The sequence below is a fragment of the Parasteatoda tepidariorum genome, chromosome 4, assembly GCF_982258835.1.
Source record: "Parasteatoda tepidariorum strain Cologne lab strain chromosome 4, Ptep-v5.0, whole genome shotgun sequence".
NCBI classification, from domain to species: Eukaryota; Metazoa; Arthropoda; class Arachnida; order Araneae; family Theridiidae; genus Parasteatoda; species Parasteatoda tepidariorum.
This window is the reverse complement of record NC_141758.1, coordinates 31,402,090-31,421,018: the sequence shown is the minus strand read 5'-3', so window position 1 is coordinate 31,421,018 and position 18,929 is coordinate 31,402,090. Positions and strand designations below refer to the sequence as shown.

The window sequence follows — 18,929 nt, the reverse complement described above, 5'->3', positions numbered from 1 at the left end:
ATTAAATTCATGGACAACATTCCTTATACTGGAACTGAATACTGCTAAATAAAATGAATTATAACGGTAGTTTGAATTGAAATTAATTGTTATAAAAGTGAGGAAAAAATTTCGCTTATATGTATAGAAAGTAATTTTTCTTATCCAATCTTTGTACCACAGTCGAATACATTCAGCCTCACTTACAGACAACACTGTCAGGGGTCTGTCCAGGCCAAATTTACTACCGTTTAATGGTACCTTCACAAATTCAACTTAAGGAAAAACGGTAGCTTCACAAAATACTTTTTCTTAAAATTTTATTTTTGTATCCCTTAAGAAACGATAAATCTATATTTTTACCATGTTTTTGTATTGATTTTGTAATATAATTTTTAATTTTTCACAAATTATGTCTAAATTTTCACAAAATAGGTACCTCCCAGAAAAACCTAGACAGACCCCTGACTGTATTTCTGTACAGGAATGGAAACCTCATGCAGTGCAACAACATTATTAAAAATTTTATCATACTTTTCCAAATTTGTCTTATAAGTACAATATTTTTATCATTATGAATTTAATACTTATATATATCAAATGCTTGAACAATGTTGTGTTAATCTACTGCATCAAGAATTGTGACAAATTAGCCTTTTTAGAGAACCTATTAAGGATTAAAGGAAACTACTCTGCTGTTGTTTTTCTTGGCGAAGAAAGCTGTAAAAACTTCCAATTGTTTATCTGACAGCAAGAAGACTTTACTCACAATATGTCTGCAATATTGTGAGTAAAGTCGTCTTAAGTAAATACATTAGCCATACCATCCAGGATGTTTTTCATCAATCCTGGAGCAGTTTTCAAATTGACCAACTGCCATTGGCATTTGAACCTGGGTCCTCATTACTAGGGTTAAATGGTTTAAATCACAATTCAGATCACTTGATTTTTAAAAAAAAATACTTGACTTCATCACTTGATTCATTTTTAAGAAATTACTAATTTAAGTCAATATTTAATACTGTATTAAATAAAGGCATCTTAACCTTTTTTAAGTCTAATTTTTGTATATTAAAGTTTTATATAAAAATAACGTTTTATATATAAGAACGTTTTATTATATAAAAATTATTTATGTAAGTCTATTTTAAATATTGTGATTTTTCCAATTTCATTGAAAAAGAAGATTTTATTCAGAAAGTAAAGAAATTGAGTGTATGTAAATTATTAATTGATATCCAATTTTTTTAAGCCTAAATGTTGATAAAAGTGGGAAAAATAGCACTAGATATACTAAAATGTCATGTCGTTGCCAGTTTGATAGAAGATTTTAAGATGAAAATGAAAGTAATCCTGAAAAAATAGTGCAAAATCATATGTATGAATTAAAACTGAAGAGTAACTTTACAATTAGAATATTTTATTTGTTATATCTTATTGTTTGGGGTATTAATTTTCTCACATAATCTCCAATTTTTTTATTCTTATTGAATGAATATTTTTTGTGTTTGTAATTTAAAATGAACTACAAGGAAAGAAAATTGAAAAAAATCATGAGAGATATAATATTGTATTTGATAATTAAAGAATGAATCATGATTTTTAAATGTATCAGTAAAAACAGTGAAATTACAGACTAGCTAAGAAAAAAAATACCAAGAAAGAAGATGACAAGACCTAATTTTTTGCACAATTTTTTAAAAAAAAAAGTCTTAAAAGTGTTTTTAGAAAGTGTATTAGATTTTATAGTATTGAAAATAAAAGTCTTCCTTTTTTTTTTTTTTTTTTTTTTTTTTAAATTTAACCTTTGTTTTGTATAAAATAATATGTTAAAGCTTAATAGTCATAAAATTTTTTATTTCTAGTATTTTCATTAGCTTATTTTCTTTTTAAATAATGATAATAAAAGCTTTTAATATTAATTTTTCTTAAAAATATTTTAGGTTCTCGTTATGTAAGTTGGTTTCCAAGTTTTTCTGTTGAAGTTAGTCACACAAGTTTATTAGGAGATAGACCACAAATAATTCCTATTCAGACATCACAGCTTGATAGTATGGTAAGTATTGAAATAATTGAAGGAACATATGACTGAAAAATATGACAGTTATTTTATTGTTGTTTATTATTTTGGTTTGTTTAATTAAACTAAGAAGTTTGACAACCGAAGTTCCACGTAAAATAAGCATATTTTTGGAGTTTTTTTCTGGGAGACAATGTATAAATTAAATTTCAAAAAAGACCTTTTGTTTTAAAAACTAACAAGCTATAGAAATTAAATGTTCCATAGTGATACAAAAGAAATAGTGCTGTTCTTCCCTGAAACATTTCTTTTTGAGAGGTATCCAATCCAAAACTATCAAAGTACATGCTGTTTTTAAGTTATAATTAATTTATTTTTTGATTATGTATGTTAATAACTATAGTAAAGATAAGGTATTTTTCGATTTACCAATTTTTCAAGAATAGTGTGTCTTTTAAAATAAGGTTTCAAAATTCCTCTCAAAAAATCATTAAAAGATAATTTACAAGAAAAAACTGTGCAATGAAAAAAATTTATTATTCTACAAGCGAAATGCTTTTGAAGTTTTCTGGATGCTTTCTTCTTTAACATTTGAATTCACAGATATTTTCCCTGCCCTTTAGGTTTATCTTTTTAAAGTATTAAAGTAAAATCTTAAAGTGGATCTGCCCCTTAAATTAGTTAAAATGTAATTTATTTGATTAGCTTAGTTATTTTAAGTATTTAAAATGTGTGTTGAGTTTAAATCTAGTCAATATTTGCAGAGATTCTATCTGGGTGTATTTTTCTTCGTTGCCAAGTTTGCTTTAATTTTTTTGTTTAGGTATATTGCTTTTAGGGTAGAATATATTCTGGTGTTCTAATGAAGTGACTGAAAAATTTAATTGGCAATTTAATTTTTATAATTTGTTTTATTGTTAATTTTCTTTTAGTTTTTATTACTTTCTAATACTAATGTTTCTATATTGTTTAGGTACATCAAGTCCTTCAATTATTTCCTCACATGCCATATAATCTAGTATTAGAAGATTTATTAACAACCAGATCTGTTGAATTTACTGTTGAAAATATCTTGGAGGAAAGATTAACAGCTCCAACTGTAAATATTGAATTTTAATATTTCTTTAAATATATAATAATAATCCAATTTTTAAAGGGCTTTGACGAGTGATAAAAATTCAATTTTAAAAGCTAATTTGTAAGTAAAAATATTAAAAAAAAATCCAACTTATCCAATTTGTTTTTTTACTGCAATATAAAAGTATATCTAAGGATTTATGTAGTTTTTTTAAAGGATATGTTCTTCTACTTGTGTAGAAGTATATAAAGTTTCCAGCACTTTAGACACTAAAAGTTATTTATGTTTTTTTTAAAACCTGTCCTGTATTTTTCTAAAAAAGTATTTCTTCACAACATATTTATGTTTTGTCCATGTAAAAACTACCAAGTTTATATTATTTGTTCGATTAATTTATTTAGAATTGTTAATTGTTTCTTTTTTTATGTCTGAAAGTAAATAAATTGTTTGATTGACCTCTTTTTGGCACTTTTTCCATTAAATTATTAAATGCAAAATGTAATTTTTTTTGTTTTTATATAATAATTATACTTAAAGTATATTTCAAGATAGTTTCATTAAAGTAATGTATATTATTTTTTAGACAACAATGTTCCCTCCCACTCCTCCTGCACATTCTCCAACTTCTAATAGGACTTCTCCTTTTAGTATGCTTTTGGTAAGACAAAAATGTAAAAGTTTTTGTTTAAAATTTATGTGCATTATTTTCTTATTTTGTTTTATTATTTGAAAAGGTTTCAAGCATATTTGTAGCATATTTATAAAGTATTTACGCATATTCATAAAATATTTATGGTTAAAAGCATATTCATTAAATATTTACGATAATAATTTGGCTGGTGTTCTGTAAGATTTATAGTTATTAATTTGAATAATTTTTATGCATGTTTCAGACAGGGATGAGATTTTTCCGCTTTTTAGCGGATTTCCGCTTTTTTCACTTTTATCTCTTGAATTTCAGTTTTTTTATCAAAAATTCAGAGATTTTCTAAAAATTTCACTTTTTTTTATAAGTATTCCGCTTTTTCAGAAAATTCACCGATTTTCAAAGAGAAACAGAAAATTACAGAAAATACATAGCTACCAATCCTTTCTCATTTTTACTTATTTTAGCTATTTTCTCCCCTTTTTCACGCAGCTGATAAAATTTTCTGAATTTTTTACCCGCCCTCCAGATCGATCCGATTTTCGTAGTTCAAACGATGCTGCTTCTGACAAGCCTTTTAGAGGTCCCGAGCCTGGAATCTGCTAATATCTCGATTCTTATTCACACGATTTTAATATCAAACATAGCTTTTCATATTTGTATTTACGCGTTTTAAAAATTCGATATCCCAGTTTGTACTTTCTCATTTTCAAAATCGCATATCTAGTTTCATATTCACGTGATTTCAAAATCCATAATTGTTATTCATATTCACGCAATTTTAAGACCAACTATCGTGATTCTTGTAAGAAGTAAATTTTTTATTTAATTAGTTACTATAAAGGTGACTGTTTTTCTCACGACGATTATTAGTATATGTAAGTTTTACAACATCAGAGAAACTGGAAGGGAATATATTCAAAACTTACATTCTGTGCTTGCAAAAAAGAAAAAATAGGATTTGTCACAAGATGTTTGAAGATGAACTAATGACTAAATATAGCAAACATGAAAGATATAGCAAACAAAAGCAATCACTTAAAAAAGGACTTAATTAAAAAATTTTTTGGAAAAAGAGTTAATTAACTCATCATCAAAATTTTATTTATAATTGCTGTTATTTATGCTATAAAATGCAAAATTCTTATCAAATAAAAAACAATTATCTAAACAGTTGCTGATTGTCATGTAATTTTTCAAACTAAAATAGCAATTTTTGTATGTTAAAGAGTTACTATATATTTCTACTTCACTTTTATTGATATGTTTCAGAGGGCTCTAGTTAGATTAGACTATAATATGAACATAATAATTCGGTCCATTGTTAAAGTTTTTTTTTTCCCAATATAATTTAAAAAGTAATATTACCGATATATTTGCTATAAATCACATAACAGTATTTATTAAAAGAAATGAAATATTAATGTATATTCTCAGTAGTTTTAATTTGCTAAACCAGGTAGATTTTCAAGTAATAATTGTCTCTTATGTGAACTGAGGAAAAATATAATTTCCTGCTTTATTTTTTCAATTGGTAATTTTTATTTTCACTAAATGTTAAGTATCAATGTAATCATTTATATAATAATAGATTAGTACACAATTGTATGTCAGCACATCATTTATTACCTTAAACTGTCTGGAATTTATTATTATAGGGTTGCGCTTGCGTAAAATTTACTATCGTGGAAATTCAGCTTTTTTGCCTTTTTGCTAATCTCATCCCTGTTCAGAGACAGTTGAAGATTATAATATTATACTGTCTTAAATCTATACTATGCTGCAAAGAGGAATTGCAAGGTGTAAATAATGGCAACTGCTTTACAAATACTTCAATAATTTTTTTCTACAATTTCACATTTTTCATCCTTGATTATGGTATTGAAATTAATGCACTGATTATAAATAAATCTATTATTCCCATTTGGAAAAAAAAATGCTGACCGGTTTGCATAGGGGTCTAGGAACTGGCCTTTCATTGGAAAGGTTCTTGTTTCGAAATCCCGGGCAAGGCATGGATGTTCTTTCATTCTTTGTACTATCTGTCCTTACTGTGGGAGCAACGTTGGCCCCTTAAATAGTTTCTAACAAATTTACCCTTCAGATGCCTGTAACAAGAAAGGTCATTACCAAGATGGTCATTGAAAGAAAAAAAAAAACATTTGAAAAATTATTAGTGAAAAATGGTACATTTTGAAAAATTATTAGTGAAAAAGTAACATTTTGAAAATGTTTAAAACTTTGGGTTAAAAGTATATAGCTGTAAGTGTAGAATATTAGTTTTTAAATAATTTGTGAATTTTTTGAAACTGCTGAACAATTTTTTGTAGAAAACAGATTCCTACTGTTTTTTTGATATTCCTGATAAAATATTTTGTCTTTATTTGTCCCTATTATTAGTTTTGCACTCTAATATTCCTGATTTTTGCGTATGTTCTGAATATCTGTTTTCCTAAGAATATAAATGTGATTTTTTAAGGAATGGATTCGAAGAATGGAATAGTTTGGATTTTTGACCCAACATCTTTTTATTTCAATTAATAATGATAGTAGAAATAGCAAAATTCAAAAGTTCTAGTTTTTGCAGGGACCTTCTACTAATTACGTACATAGTTCAGACATATAGGCTTACAGGATTCGTTGTTTAAACCTTTTTGAGAATTCAGTTATTCTATGAAGAAGAAATTCACTTAAAAATTTTATATCATCAAAATTTTATGGTGATGAATTCATGGGTCATAAACTTATTTATTATTCATGCAAATCCTGTGACATATTATGGAAGGTGGACTTTTGTAGTTTCACAATTATTGATTCGTTTCTTTCATCTAATTTTGAAATTGAATGGAAATTAAAGTGATTTGATTACAGAAATTTTAAACTACATTGCTAAATTTAATTATATAATAGTGCGAGGGAGTATTAACTAAGTGATATTAGTTATTTTTTTATAATGTAACAATAATGCAAAAATTTTTCATGCATTGATTGGAAGTTCATATGAGTTGTTCAGTATTGATAGAAATATACTGTAAACTGTTAAACTTGTTGTTGTCTTTAGCAAAGTAATTCTGAGATTAAAAATAGAGTATTTCGTATTTATTTTGTGACAAAATTTGCTTGTAACACTCTAGAGCAAATTATACTTTGTTTTTAGTTTGATGTTTGCCTTTTTCAAAAGTTATCTAATATATGTTTATTGTACTAAAAAATGCCTTGCTTTTTTGAAAAATTTGGCCCTGATTATTTCTTTGATTCACTACAAAACCTGCGTTTTATACAGTTAATGTTCCTAAATTTACTAAAATTACACTTAACACTCTCTTGCTCTAAACTTTTCAAAAATTAAACAAACAACCTAACTTGTGTACTTTTTTGTATGGTGTGCATATTTTATGCACATAATTTATTCTGACTTTTTGCATAAAAACTGCACCCTGAAAAATTATTAATGGTCCAAGTTTAATAAAGTATGTTTTTTTGCATAAATAAGTATCTTTAGATTTTCATTTATATAAGTGAGAATTATGTGCTAGTTTATTTTCAAATATTATATCTTTAAATTAAAGTTTTTAAAAATATTCTATAAAGTAATACTAAACGAAAAAAAAATTAGTTTGCTGTATTTTGTTTGTTTCAATAATTAATTAATTGTTTGTTTCCTAATTATTTTAGAGAAGGAGGAGTAGTATAAACAGTCAGATTCTTCATTCTCTTAATCTTGGACAGGAAATGTATTCACCATCAACTTCCAGGTCTCCCACAGAGACTGATAGTGCTGCCAGTTCAACTGCTGTTGCAGATACTACTTCCCAAGTGTATGAAAAATATTTGATTTTGTACTCGCTCTTCTGTTATTCGTAAATATCTGTATTGTTCAAATGTATCTTACATCTATATAAAATGGAAATCATATTTGCTAGTAAGAGAAGCAATGTTAATTAACAATGGCATAGTCAGCCCGTGGCAAGAGGAACTCAAATGCATTTATATCTCCAGGTTAAACTTTTGTTTATAACTTACTTTTGAATGGCGACGTTGATCAATGTTTTCTTTTTTTCTTACATATTTTTACAATTTTTGATATTTGGCTGATCTATTTTGAATTATTTACACCATGCAAAATTTAAAGTTACATCATTTTTGTTCTCAGCGTTGTTAGAATTTTTTTTTTAAAATTTACTTTAAAGGAATAAAAATAGATTAATTTACTTCAGTTTATTTAAAGTAATGTTTAATTTATTTGAAAAATTAATTAAGTACACTGGTTATCATAAATTAAGGAAAAATCACAAAAATAGCGATAACTCTTTCAAAAGTAAGCCAAACCGTGCAAAATTTGCATATGTTGTCCACTAAGAGTAGCTGAGTAAAATTGCAATATGCAAATTAGTGGCGCTGCACTCGGCTTACGTCATCTGCCTGGAGCATAAAAGTCCAAGTTTGAGAGAAAGCACACAAATTTTACTGTGATTGCGACATTGAAAATCTGAGATAGCCAATTCGTAATAATGACCTCTAGGCATCATTTGCCTGAAGAACTACGATGGAGAGCCATCGGGAGACTAGAGGCAGGGCAGAGTCAATCAGAAGTGGCCAGATGGCTAAATGTGAGTCCATCTGTGGTTCATAGACTTTGGAGGCAATTTCAAACCACAGATTCGGCATCTAGGAGGTTCAGTCAAGGACGGCCAACTGTTACGACCAGTGCCGATGACCGATATTTGACATTAAGTGCACGCAGGAATAGAACCGCTACTCCGACACATCTTAGATCCTCTCTTGCTGCAGCCACCGGAAGGTTGGTGTCAACGTCAACTGTGCGCAGAAGGCTCCACGAAGGTGGTCTGTATGCGAGACGACCAGCCATTTGCGTGCCGCTCACATCACGCCATAGGAGAGACCGTTTGCAGTGGGCCCGACAACATGTCCACTGGACGTCAGATCAATGGAGGCCTGTTCTCTTTACGGATGAGTCCAGGTTTAGTCTAGAAAGTGACAGTAGACGTTATTTGATATGGAGAGAACCTGGGACCCGTTATCATCCATCAAACATCCGTGAAAGAGATGCATACGGAAGAGGCAGTGTCTGTGTTTGGGGAGGCATATCCTTAGGAGGGCGCACATACCTCCATGTCTTTCCAAGGGGAACCGTGAATGCTCAGGTTTATCGAGACAACATCCTTGATGCTTATGTGCGCCCATATGCCGGGGCAATTGGTGATTGCTTCCTGTTACAGGACGATAATGCAAGACCACACAGAGCTCGCATTGTTGATGATTATCTTCAACAGGAAACAATTACTCGCATGGAGTGGCCAGCTCGATCCCCGGACTTGAATCCTATCGAGCACGTTTGGGATGCTCTAGGGAGGCGTGTATCTGCCATCAATCCGCCCCCTCAGACCCTTGCCACGCTTGCAACTGCTTTACAAGAGCAATGGCTCTCACTTCCTATTGAACTGATAGACCGCATAATTGAAAGCATCACACATCGCTGTTTGTGCTGTATTGCTTCTAGAGGCAATCATATTCCATATTAAAGGTACTTTTTCTATTGCAAACCGATACTTCCAATTTGTTTATTTTATACATGTGCTAATTTCTATACTACTATTAATGTCTGATAATTTCTTTTTATGTTGTTTAATACCTTACTATGTGTTGTATATTGTGGGTAAGTTTCATAAAATTCCATGTGTAATTTCTTGAGTTATCGCGATTTTTGTGAATTTTCCTTAATTTATGATAACCAGTGTAGTATGAAAAGGGATAAAATAATAAATATTAAACACTAGCTCAGAGCTCACTAAACTTAATTATCAACATTTATTTTTTTTAAGGTGCAATTTTATTAAATATATGTTACTTTTTGTAGTTTGAACAAGAAATTGAATCAAATTTAATGAAATCAAACTTTTTTTACTATTAAAATATAGAGACCAAGACAATGCACTACTTGTTACATCAAGATTCTTGGAAAACTTAAATCAGTCACAATTTTTTTAAAATCTAAGCTATAAATATAAAAAATGAATTCAACATTTAAAATGGGCTACTATTTATAGTTCTTTATTTACCCTATGAAATTGTGTTAGCTTTGTTTAAAAATAATTAGCTTTGTGGCTTCTTTTTGGCAATTTTTTAACATACATATAGTGTCAAATATATTGCCATGACAAATATGTAATAATGTGAAGAGATTAGAGACTTCTCATTATTTATTTTCTTTGTTTATTTTACTTAAAATTTTGAAGCTGTTTGAAACAAGGGTTTTTTTCAAATGCTTTTAAAAGGAAAGATATTTTCATGAACATTCATTTTACTTTTTTTCCTACAATTTCAATAAAATTATTTTCTTGGAGTGTGAGAAAAATTTCTCATTGAAATTAAGTTCATGACAACAGAATTTTATATGAGTTTTTTAATAGAAAACCAATAATTTATTAAATTTTTTTTTCTCATTTTATCTAGAATCTTTCACATTCATTTTACCTAGGTTTTCAATACAGATAAAAAGAGAATCCTATCAATATCATTTTTAAGTTTTTGTCTTCTAATATTTCATTTATATGCACAAATAACTTAATCAACCATCATTTAATCTAATTAGTTTTTTTTTCTAATTTATTTTCAGAGCTGAGGAAGTCTCTTTTTCAGCTAGTGGAGAGGGCTCTCGATTTTCGAAAAATTCATCGGAGCGACAGCATATGCTAAGTTGTAGAAAAAATGATCTCATACAAAAAGCTAGAAGGTAAGCTCAGTTTTTTTTTAGTTTCTCTCAGTTCTACAACTACAACTAAATTTTCTATTCCTTTTCACTTGATGTCTTTAGTATTTTTCTACAGAAGTTAAAATCATAAATATTAACATGTTTAGTGTAAAACTGGCCTATTAAGTTTATTTTTTTCTTAATTCAGGCTTCATGAAATGTTACCTCTGTTACATAAATATATTTTTCTTACAGTTTTTAATAAAGCTATGAAATATTAATTTCTCTCTTAATAGTTTTGATTTATTTATTGCAATAATAGCAAAAATCAACTTCAGTTGGGCCGGGGTAGCCTGGTCTGTAGGGCACTGGGCCCATGTCCGAGAGTTCGTGGGTTCGAACTCCGCAGGCCGAAGCTTCCCTGTGTAGTAAATGGTGACTGATGCACGCTAAATCTGTCAAGTCGCAAAGTCCTCCATGCTCCCATAACAAATCAAACCTCTGGGGGTACTGGATTGGAGATCGATCGTTCTCTGATTCAGGTCAAAATTACGATCTATGGATGAATGAATGGATCCGCCCTATAAATGAGTGCGACGAATGTAAGTGGCAGAAGTCGAATTCTTGGCCATAGATGGCGTCGCTGAAAAACAAGAACAATCGCACCCCTCTGCCTCAACAGGCATACGTCAACAACATCAACTGCAGTTTTATTTTCGGTAGCTTTGTTTTGCACTTATTGTAATAACTATATGATTTTACAACAGTGCAGTATTATTATAGTTAGATCGTGAAATAAAACATAAAGCATTAAAATCAAACATACATTATTTTTGCACATTGAAATAAAAAATATATTTTTTTTCTTTCTTCGTAATAGTAAAAATTTTTATGTGAACGGTGTTCGCATGTTCTTGCATATTATATGGGTCTGCTCTCCAGGTATATGTCTGTAAGCAATGTTTTATCCAATTGCATCACTGGAGTGATTCATTTATGAGCATGTCTATATTCTTGTTTCTGTCTTTGTTAGAGAATTCATTTAGTTCAAAATGTAATAAAATTGTAAAACATTTTAAACATCATGTGCAAATGTTTTTCAATTGACTAACACTATAACTCTTATTTAATAATAATCCCTAATAGTAATAATAGTTTTAATCTAAATAAAATCTGTGTTTATTTTCTTGAGATTTATAAGCTTTTATAAATTTTTTTTTATTAACATGAAGAATTAATCATTTTAAAATTTTATTGCAAATTGAGAAGGTAATATAATATTAGAATTGAACTTTTATGAAAAACCTTGAAAATGTTTAAACTGTATTTTCCTTTGTCTTCTTTTGTATATGAGTATGATCATGTTCATTTTTGAGTAATTTTCGAGGTCTCCAAATTATGACTTCCCAGGTAAAACCAGCTTTCTCTGACATGTTTGACATTATAGGTCTTTTCTAGTTCATTTTGAACTTATTTATAATTTCATTATATGAGTAAGTCTGCAAAAATAATAATAAAAAAAAGTACCAGCAACTGGTTTACATGATGAAATTCAACAAAATTTGTGCACATTTTAAAAACTATTGTTCTTGGCATGAAAAATAATCTAGCTAGTTCGTATATAAATCAGATTACATATGTTTTACCATTCACGAGACAGTCAGATCAAAAGGCTTTGGAAATTTTCTTAAAAAACGCCAATACCCTGAAAATAGAACAGTTTTACTTAAATTTCAAATATTGGGCAAAGATTAACCTCCCTAAGAATGCTTTTGCAGGCTATGCTTGACTCTCAAGGCATAGTGGAGGAGTTATTTTAGAACTTGACTTAAGGTATTAAGGTGACCTATAACTTTAATTGCTCTCCACACTTTTTTATGTAACATCTTTATTTTATTTCCTCTAGCAAATACATGAACCGTTTTCCTATTGAACATCCTATTTATAGGAGAAGACACGAAGAATCCTCTAGTTCTTCAGATTAGAAGCCATACAGAACAAATATTCTTTTAAAAATGTTTTCCTTAAAATAAGCACTGCTTTGCTGAGAAAAGAAATTCTCAGTAAACATAAATGTATATTCAGCAAAAATTGCTGGAACTTTAAGTATTTCCTTCATGTGGAAAGTTGATAAGATATGCTATTTGTTAATTAAAAGAGAAATATTAAAGTCAATTTTATATGTAAATGTTAGTGTAGTATACTCACTATTTTTATGGATTTAGGCATTAAAGAAAGTAAGACCTTCTTCGTATGGGGCAAAATTAGGAAATTTGCTATTAGCCAGTTGTAACATTTTTAACAGTGGCCACTTTTTAAAGCATGTGGCCATTCTATTGAAAATTTAAAATTTTAAACAATTAAAAAAAATTGTTGCATGTTGTAATATTAATGTTATGCTTTCTCAAAATATGGTAAACATAACAAGTTTCAATTCCAAAATGGAAAAACAAGAGAGAACTAAAATAAGACTCGGAATATTATAAAATATTGATAATATTTCCATATTTATAACAATAATAAAATGGGGTGCATTTTCAATGAATAAGTCGCCAATTGGTTCATTTAGTTGCCTCCTGGCTGGTAGCAACCATTAATTTTGCCCTATCCTTCTTGGGAATATTTTTTTCAACTATAGAGAAAGGTAATTTTATCACTAGTATGTTTATTTTAATATTCTAAATATTGTATTTTTAAAAATTGAAACTGTTTATATTCAATAAAAGTCAAATATGTGCAGTACCATGCATCTCAGTGTGTAAGTCAACCTTTTGTTTTTGATGAGAAGATAGAAAATTTCTGGTATGTCAGGAATATAAATTGTCCACTGTTGGTATGTTGATTATTTTTCCTATAATTGTTAAATGAAACTAGACACGTGGCAAAATGTGGTTTCAAATGTTATTGTAAAATATGTTAAAAAATGTGGAAATTCGAATATACTTTGGATGCGGGTAAAAAAAAAATTTTTTTTTTAAACTTCTGCTGATGACGATGAAGTAGAATCCATTATAAGGTGATATCCGTGTGACAAACTGCTGAGGTTATTGAATCTGATTCAAATGATGTTTTGGAATTTTTAAATTTGTATGTTAATGGTATGTTTTAAAAGTTTTCTATGTGTTATATACTTTGATATATTTTTGAATTAATTAACTTAACTTTTCCTATTTTTAATTTTTTCTGAATGTATTTTGAAGTGTTGTTTCTAAAGAAAACCTTTATATGTAAGGCAAATATGCTGAAATGAAATGCAAAATTTAAGACACAATTTGTGAAGGTAAATTGATAAATAGCTATTCATATCTATATTATTGTATGTAATGCGATGATTATCAAACTGAAGTTCGGCCGTAAAATTTTGGAGGTTTAAAAAATTGACTTATATGCTTCTGTATATAGTAGTTGAAATTTTTTTTTTGTTCCAATGCCCACCTTGGGAATGATTGTTCTTCATACAGGCATCTGAAGGCCAGATTTGTAGGCCACTCTTACATGGACACCATATTAGGTGGGCCAACGTTGCTCCCACATTAGGGACAGATAGTACAGAAAAGGAAAGAACATTCATGCCTTGTCTGGGATTCAAACCCAAAACCTTTTTGATGCAAGGCCAGTTGCCTGACCCCTACACAGGCTGGTCAGCATATTTTTTGAAATATTCTTGAATTAATTATCTTAACTTTTCTTATTCTCAATTTTTTTCTGAATGTATTTGAAAGTATTGTTTCTGAAGCCTCTATGCCACTGTATATAGTATTTAAAAATATAATATTAGTCAGCATTTTATAAATAATATACTTTTAGTATGCTAAAAAAAAGTTTTCCCATAAAAAATCTCAGGAAATTAATATGAATTTATGTGAATATGTGTGAAAAATCAAATGAAGTAGTGTGTTTCATGAAATTTGAATTATGTATTATATGAAGATAAATAAATTAGGGAATTTCTTAAATTTTTTTAAAAATTATCACTTTTTACATAAATTTTCTTTTTAAAATCAAATTGTAATCAAAAGAATGAGATAGTAACTAGTTTAATATAAGATTTACGGTGTATATACCAATATGCAAAATTTTAATATTTATGAATTTGTAGAATTTTGTATGTGCTTACAAAAAGATGTAAGCAAATGTTGATATTAATTTCGATTTAAAATGTTCTTTAAAAAAATATCTAAACACTTAAAATAAAATTTGGCTTTTATTGAATAATATAAATGTGTACTTTCATAAATACAATATTTAAAATATTAATTCATATTTTTTAGTAAAAGAATAATTTTCTTGTGGTAAAAAATAACCAATTTTTATCTCTCAAAAGCAGCTTACTTCGCGAAAATGTCTTACTTCCAAGAGTCTTATTATCTTCCTTTGATGTTATAATTGAATTAAACTGTTACGTAAATACCATAACAGGAGATCCGTTTTCTTCCCATTGGTGTGTTTGTGTTTTAAGTTAGTTTGGATTAACATTAATCTTTTGTCTTTCATTTTCATACATACTGCACATATTTTATCATATTTGGACTAATTGAATTTTAAAATAAAATTTATTCATCTTATGATGTGGTTGTGATTTCTAACACTTTTTGGGTTTGCTTATCATATATAACTGTGATAAAAATGATTAAAATTTTTCTGATTAATTCTGTATTAAGAAAATAATCTTGCTCTTTTCTACTTTTTTTCATAGCGCAATAAGTGAAAAAGCCAGGGTTGCTATGAGCTTATTGGTACTATAGAGTTCTTGGTTTGCCAAATAAAATTATGATTTTTTAGAATCATGATGTATTTTTTTTTGTTGCATAAAATTAGCTTGAACTGTTTCAGCTCCCTTATTTGACAAATTTAAATTTCTTTTACATTCATTTGAATTTAATTTTTTTTTTTTTTTTTTTTTAAGTTTCCGATTTTGATTTGAAATTGTTATCATAAAAAGAGACAAAACATTAATAGCATAAACATCAGCTCTCAAATTTAATTTTATTCATAGTTTATTTGTTCATTCTCAAGAAACAATTGAGTCCAAAAAATCGATATTTGATCTTAAATAATCAAGCTTTGAAATAAATGGTGCGGAGGTTTTTTCCAAGAAAAATCTGCAATGTATTGAATTTAATGTATGTGTATAAATACTTTGGCTTCTGAAGTGTAAATTGTTTTTTAAAATTAGTTATTTTTTTTATACAAATATACTTTAACATGGAATGTTTATGCGTTAAAATTTTGTTGAAACATGTAAAATAGAGCAGCGTTTCCCAAATTCTACTCCGCAGATTCGTCACATGGGTTCCGAGAGTTAGGACATTTTTAATCAGTTGGGATTTTTTAAGCCTGCCATTAAATTTTTTCGAATTAACTATCTCTTATTTATTTTCCATTATTTTTTATAAAATTATTTTATTACAATACTTGTGAAGTAAAAAAAAAATAAATAAAATTGGAAAAAAAGTATTTTCTACTAACAATATATTGATTCAATAATGAATGCACTTATGAAGAATTTCATTAGTACATCACATCAAATAAAAATAACAATGAAGAGATATCTTTTGTTGATAACTATTTTCACCAATTTTTATTTTTATTTCAACGAAAAGCATATTTCAGCTCATTCATTTTCAATTTATGCATACACTGAAATCAAATTATGAACTAGACTAGATGTTTCTGAAGAAATGTTAACTCAATTTTCTGACATAAAGCCCAATATTAAGAAAAAATTTCATGCTTCATACATTCGTTAAATATTTTCAAAATAATAGAATTTCATTTATTAAATATTTTTAAACTAATTAACAGTCAATCTTAAATTGATATCTTCACAATTGCTAATGAAATTTATTAATTAAGTCGCGGGGTTCCGCCAAAAGAAGGTCGATCTTTAGGGTTCCATAACCGAAAATAAAATTGGGAGCCGCTAAAATAGAGGATTGGCAATGGACAGTGTATGGTTAAGAAGAGTTTTAAAATTTATGGTTTTGCTAGTTAAGATATTTAATTTTTTAAAAATAATCTTAATAGAATTTTTTTTTAAAAAATTAAAAATAATTTTTTAAGTAAAAATTTTTGAAATTGATATTGTAAAACTAGTAAACTGCTGTCTGCTATGTCTTATATCTCCCATAAATATGTAGCAAAGCTGAGATATGCAAAAGAAATATTAGGTTCAAATTAATATTGAGAAGTTATTTTGTCTGCATGCCTGGTACCAGAAATTATAGTGTCTGTCTTCATAAACCCAAATTTTTTCTGAGACTCCAACATAGTCAGACAGAGATTATTGTTATAAAAATTAAGCTAAATTTTACATTTATATGAGAATTTGCAAAAACTTTATGCTTAATTTGTATTTTATACGATCTTAATTCGATGCCCAAAAGAAGAAGAGACAGCTGTTTATACTAAGTGCAATAAAGAAAACAGAAAGGGTAAAAATTAAGTATTTACAAAGAGAATTAACTTGCAATACTAATTTTTCGCCTTTTTTTTAAAATTCTGTGCTGAAGAATAACCTGCAGAAGCTGCCATGCTGAAGGGTTTCGGTTACCAGGCCTGTAAGTTGTATATTAATTTAATTATAATGCTATTTCTTTATAAAAATGATTAAGTGTAAAATTAATAAATATACCATTCTTTGGGACTCAGTCTTTATTTCTTTTACTTGTTAATTTTAATTATGAATTAAACTTGTAACAATTTAAGATTCAAATGGATGGTGTTTTCAATAGAAATGTAAACAATAACAATCTCGAGCTCGGCACCTACTCTAGTTCCGGTTAAAAAGTTCGCAACTGCTTACTACATGTTATTCTGATAGGCGATGTTTTCAAACGGATAATTTTGTTTTCAATAAAAGAAATAAATTAGATAATTTCTGAGCTCAAATCTGCCGCATTTCATAAGATATTAATGTTATTGTGTAATTCTGGGGAGTTAGGAGTGAAAATTTGTTTTAGTTATTTTGTTATTTATTATTAAAAAAGGTGACATGGTTGCTAGATTTTGAATAACTCGCTTTTTTGGCAGTCTTGATTTGGCCTCTTTCCATTTGTTTATTACTGTTTGTTCTTGCTGCAAGCTTTGCACCATCTTACGTTAGTGTTAACACTTTTAGTATTGTAAACACAAGTATTGTTAGCTTTGTAAACATAAGTAATAAGTAATCAAATACATCGTTTGCAAGAATCTCAAAACGCAATGATGCCAAATGGCTTTAAAATACAACTGAAACAGTAACCCGGAAATTTAGGCAGTTCCGAGCTTGCAGCGTTCCCTAGTGTAGAAAACACCATCCATTGGATGCCTGCAAGTGACGTCATCGTAGGTAAATCGTGGCATCTATAGGAGCCTTAGTGGCATCTCTCGATTCAGAAGCCAATCAGGTTCGACACACACGCGTGACGACGTTCACACTTTGCAGATATCCAATCAAATCTGATTTAAATCACCTGGTTAGACATAATCACTTATCTTCTCAAGTTGCAAGTATCCGATTGCTCCAAAATATGATTTAAATTATTATTGCCTGCAGTTAATTAGCTTAAGTTAAGGAGTAAGTTCTGATGGATGGTATTTTCTGCACTTGGGTACGCTGCAAACTCTTTACTGCCCATACTTTCGGGTTACTGTTTGATAGCTATTTCGCTCACAAGGTGATCCTTTTGTTTTGAGACTTTTGAGTAGTATTTCTTGTATACGTGTATTTGTTTCCTGGTTTATTATTTATGTTTTGAAGACTTGTCATTTCAAGGCGTAAGAATCGTCATTTGAAAGAAAGAATTGTAATTATATAAAACACTTCTTACCTTGCTAACAGTTTACTAACTTCTAAATTTAAACCTAAATGATAATTTGTAAAATGAACTTAATCTAACTGCTCGCACAATATGCTAACAATCACATATGATGGTGCATGGTTTGCAACAAGAACAAACAAGTAAAAAGAGGCCAAATGGGGACTGCCAAAGAAACTAATTCTTTCTAAATCTAGCAACCATGTCACCTTTTTAACAATATATCTCTAAATAGCTAAAATTTTCACCTTAAACTAAACTCACCAGAAATAATTAATATTTTATGATTATTAAAAATAAAATTTTCTGTACGAAAATATCGCGTCGCAGAATAAGCTGTACTAAGCAGCTGTATACTTTTTAACCGGAAGTAGAGCAGGTCAAGAGCTCGAGATTGTTGTTGCTGAGTTGCCAACTGCTCCGGACACGTCAAAATAATTAAAAAAAAAAAAACGTTAAATAACTATAAAGTAAATTTTGCAAATATTTGACTATTTTTGCATGCTTTTTAAAAGGTATAGCATGACAGAAGTACTATAAAGTGGTGAATTCTATAAGCCTTCGAATCATTTAGAAACAGTGGTGGATAAAAATCTACTAAATTTGAATTTATTAAACCAAGAATCACAAATGATAAACTACCGCTTTAAAATATATATTTGCTGTCCGGAGCAAGTTGGCATCTCTGTTGTTTA

General features: G+C 28.6%; 1 protein-coding gene and 1 long non-coding RNA gene across 2 annotated transcripts in view; one reads left to right on the top strand and one right to left on the bottom strand.

Annotated features, from left to right (window-relative positions):
• The window catches only part of LOC107447925 (E3 ubiquitin-protein ligase AMFR), a 29,525-nt gene extending 14,525 nt beyond the window's left edge, over positions 1-15,000 (top strand). Inside the window, exons 11-16 of the mRNA XM_043043267.3 lie at positions 1,923-2,035; positions 2,973-3,098; positions 3,661-3,735; positions 7,399-7,541; positions 10,361-10,477; positions 12,342-15,000. Of these exons, the coding sequence (XP_042899201.1) occupies positions 1,923-2,035; positions 2,973-3,098; positions 3,661-3,735; positions 7,399-7,541; positions 10,361-10,477; positions 12,342-12,420 (653 nt within the window). The 3' untranslated portion in view covers positions 12,421-15,000. The remainder of the gene's footprint in view (positions 1-1,922; positions 2,036-2,972; positions 3,099-3,660; positions 3,736-7,398; positions 7,542-10,360; positions 10,478-12,341) is intronic.
• Positions 13,598-17,081, bottom strand: LOC147810862 (uncharacterized). Its single transcript, XR_015432995.1, has 2 exons — positions 16,002-17,081; positions 13,598-15,406 (listed from the first exon to the last, which is right to left on the bottom strand). It is a non-coding gene; the product is annotated as an uncharacterized LOC147810862 (long non-coding RNA).
• Positions 17,082-18,929: the final 1,848 nt, after the last annotated feature.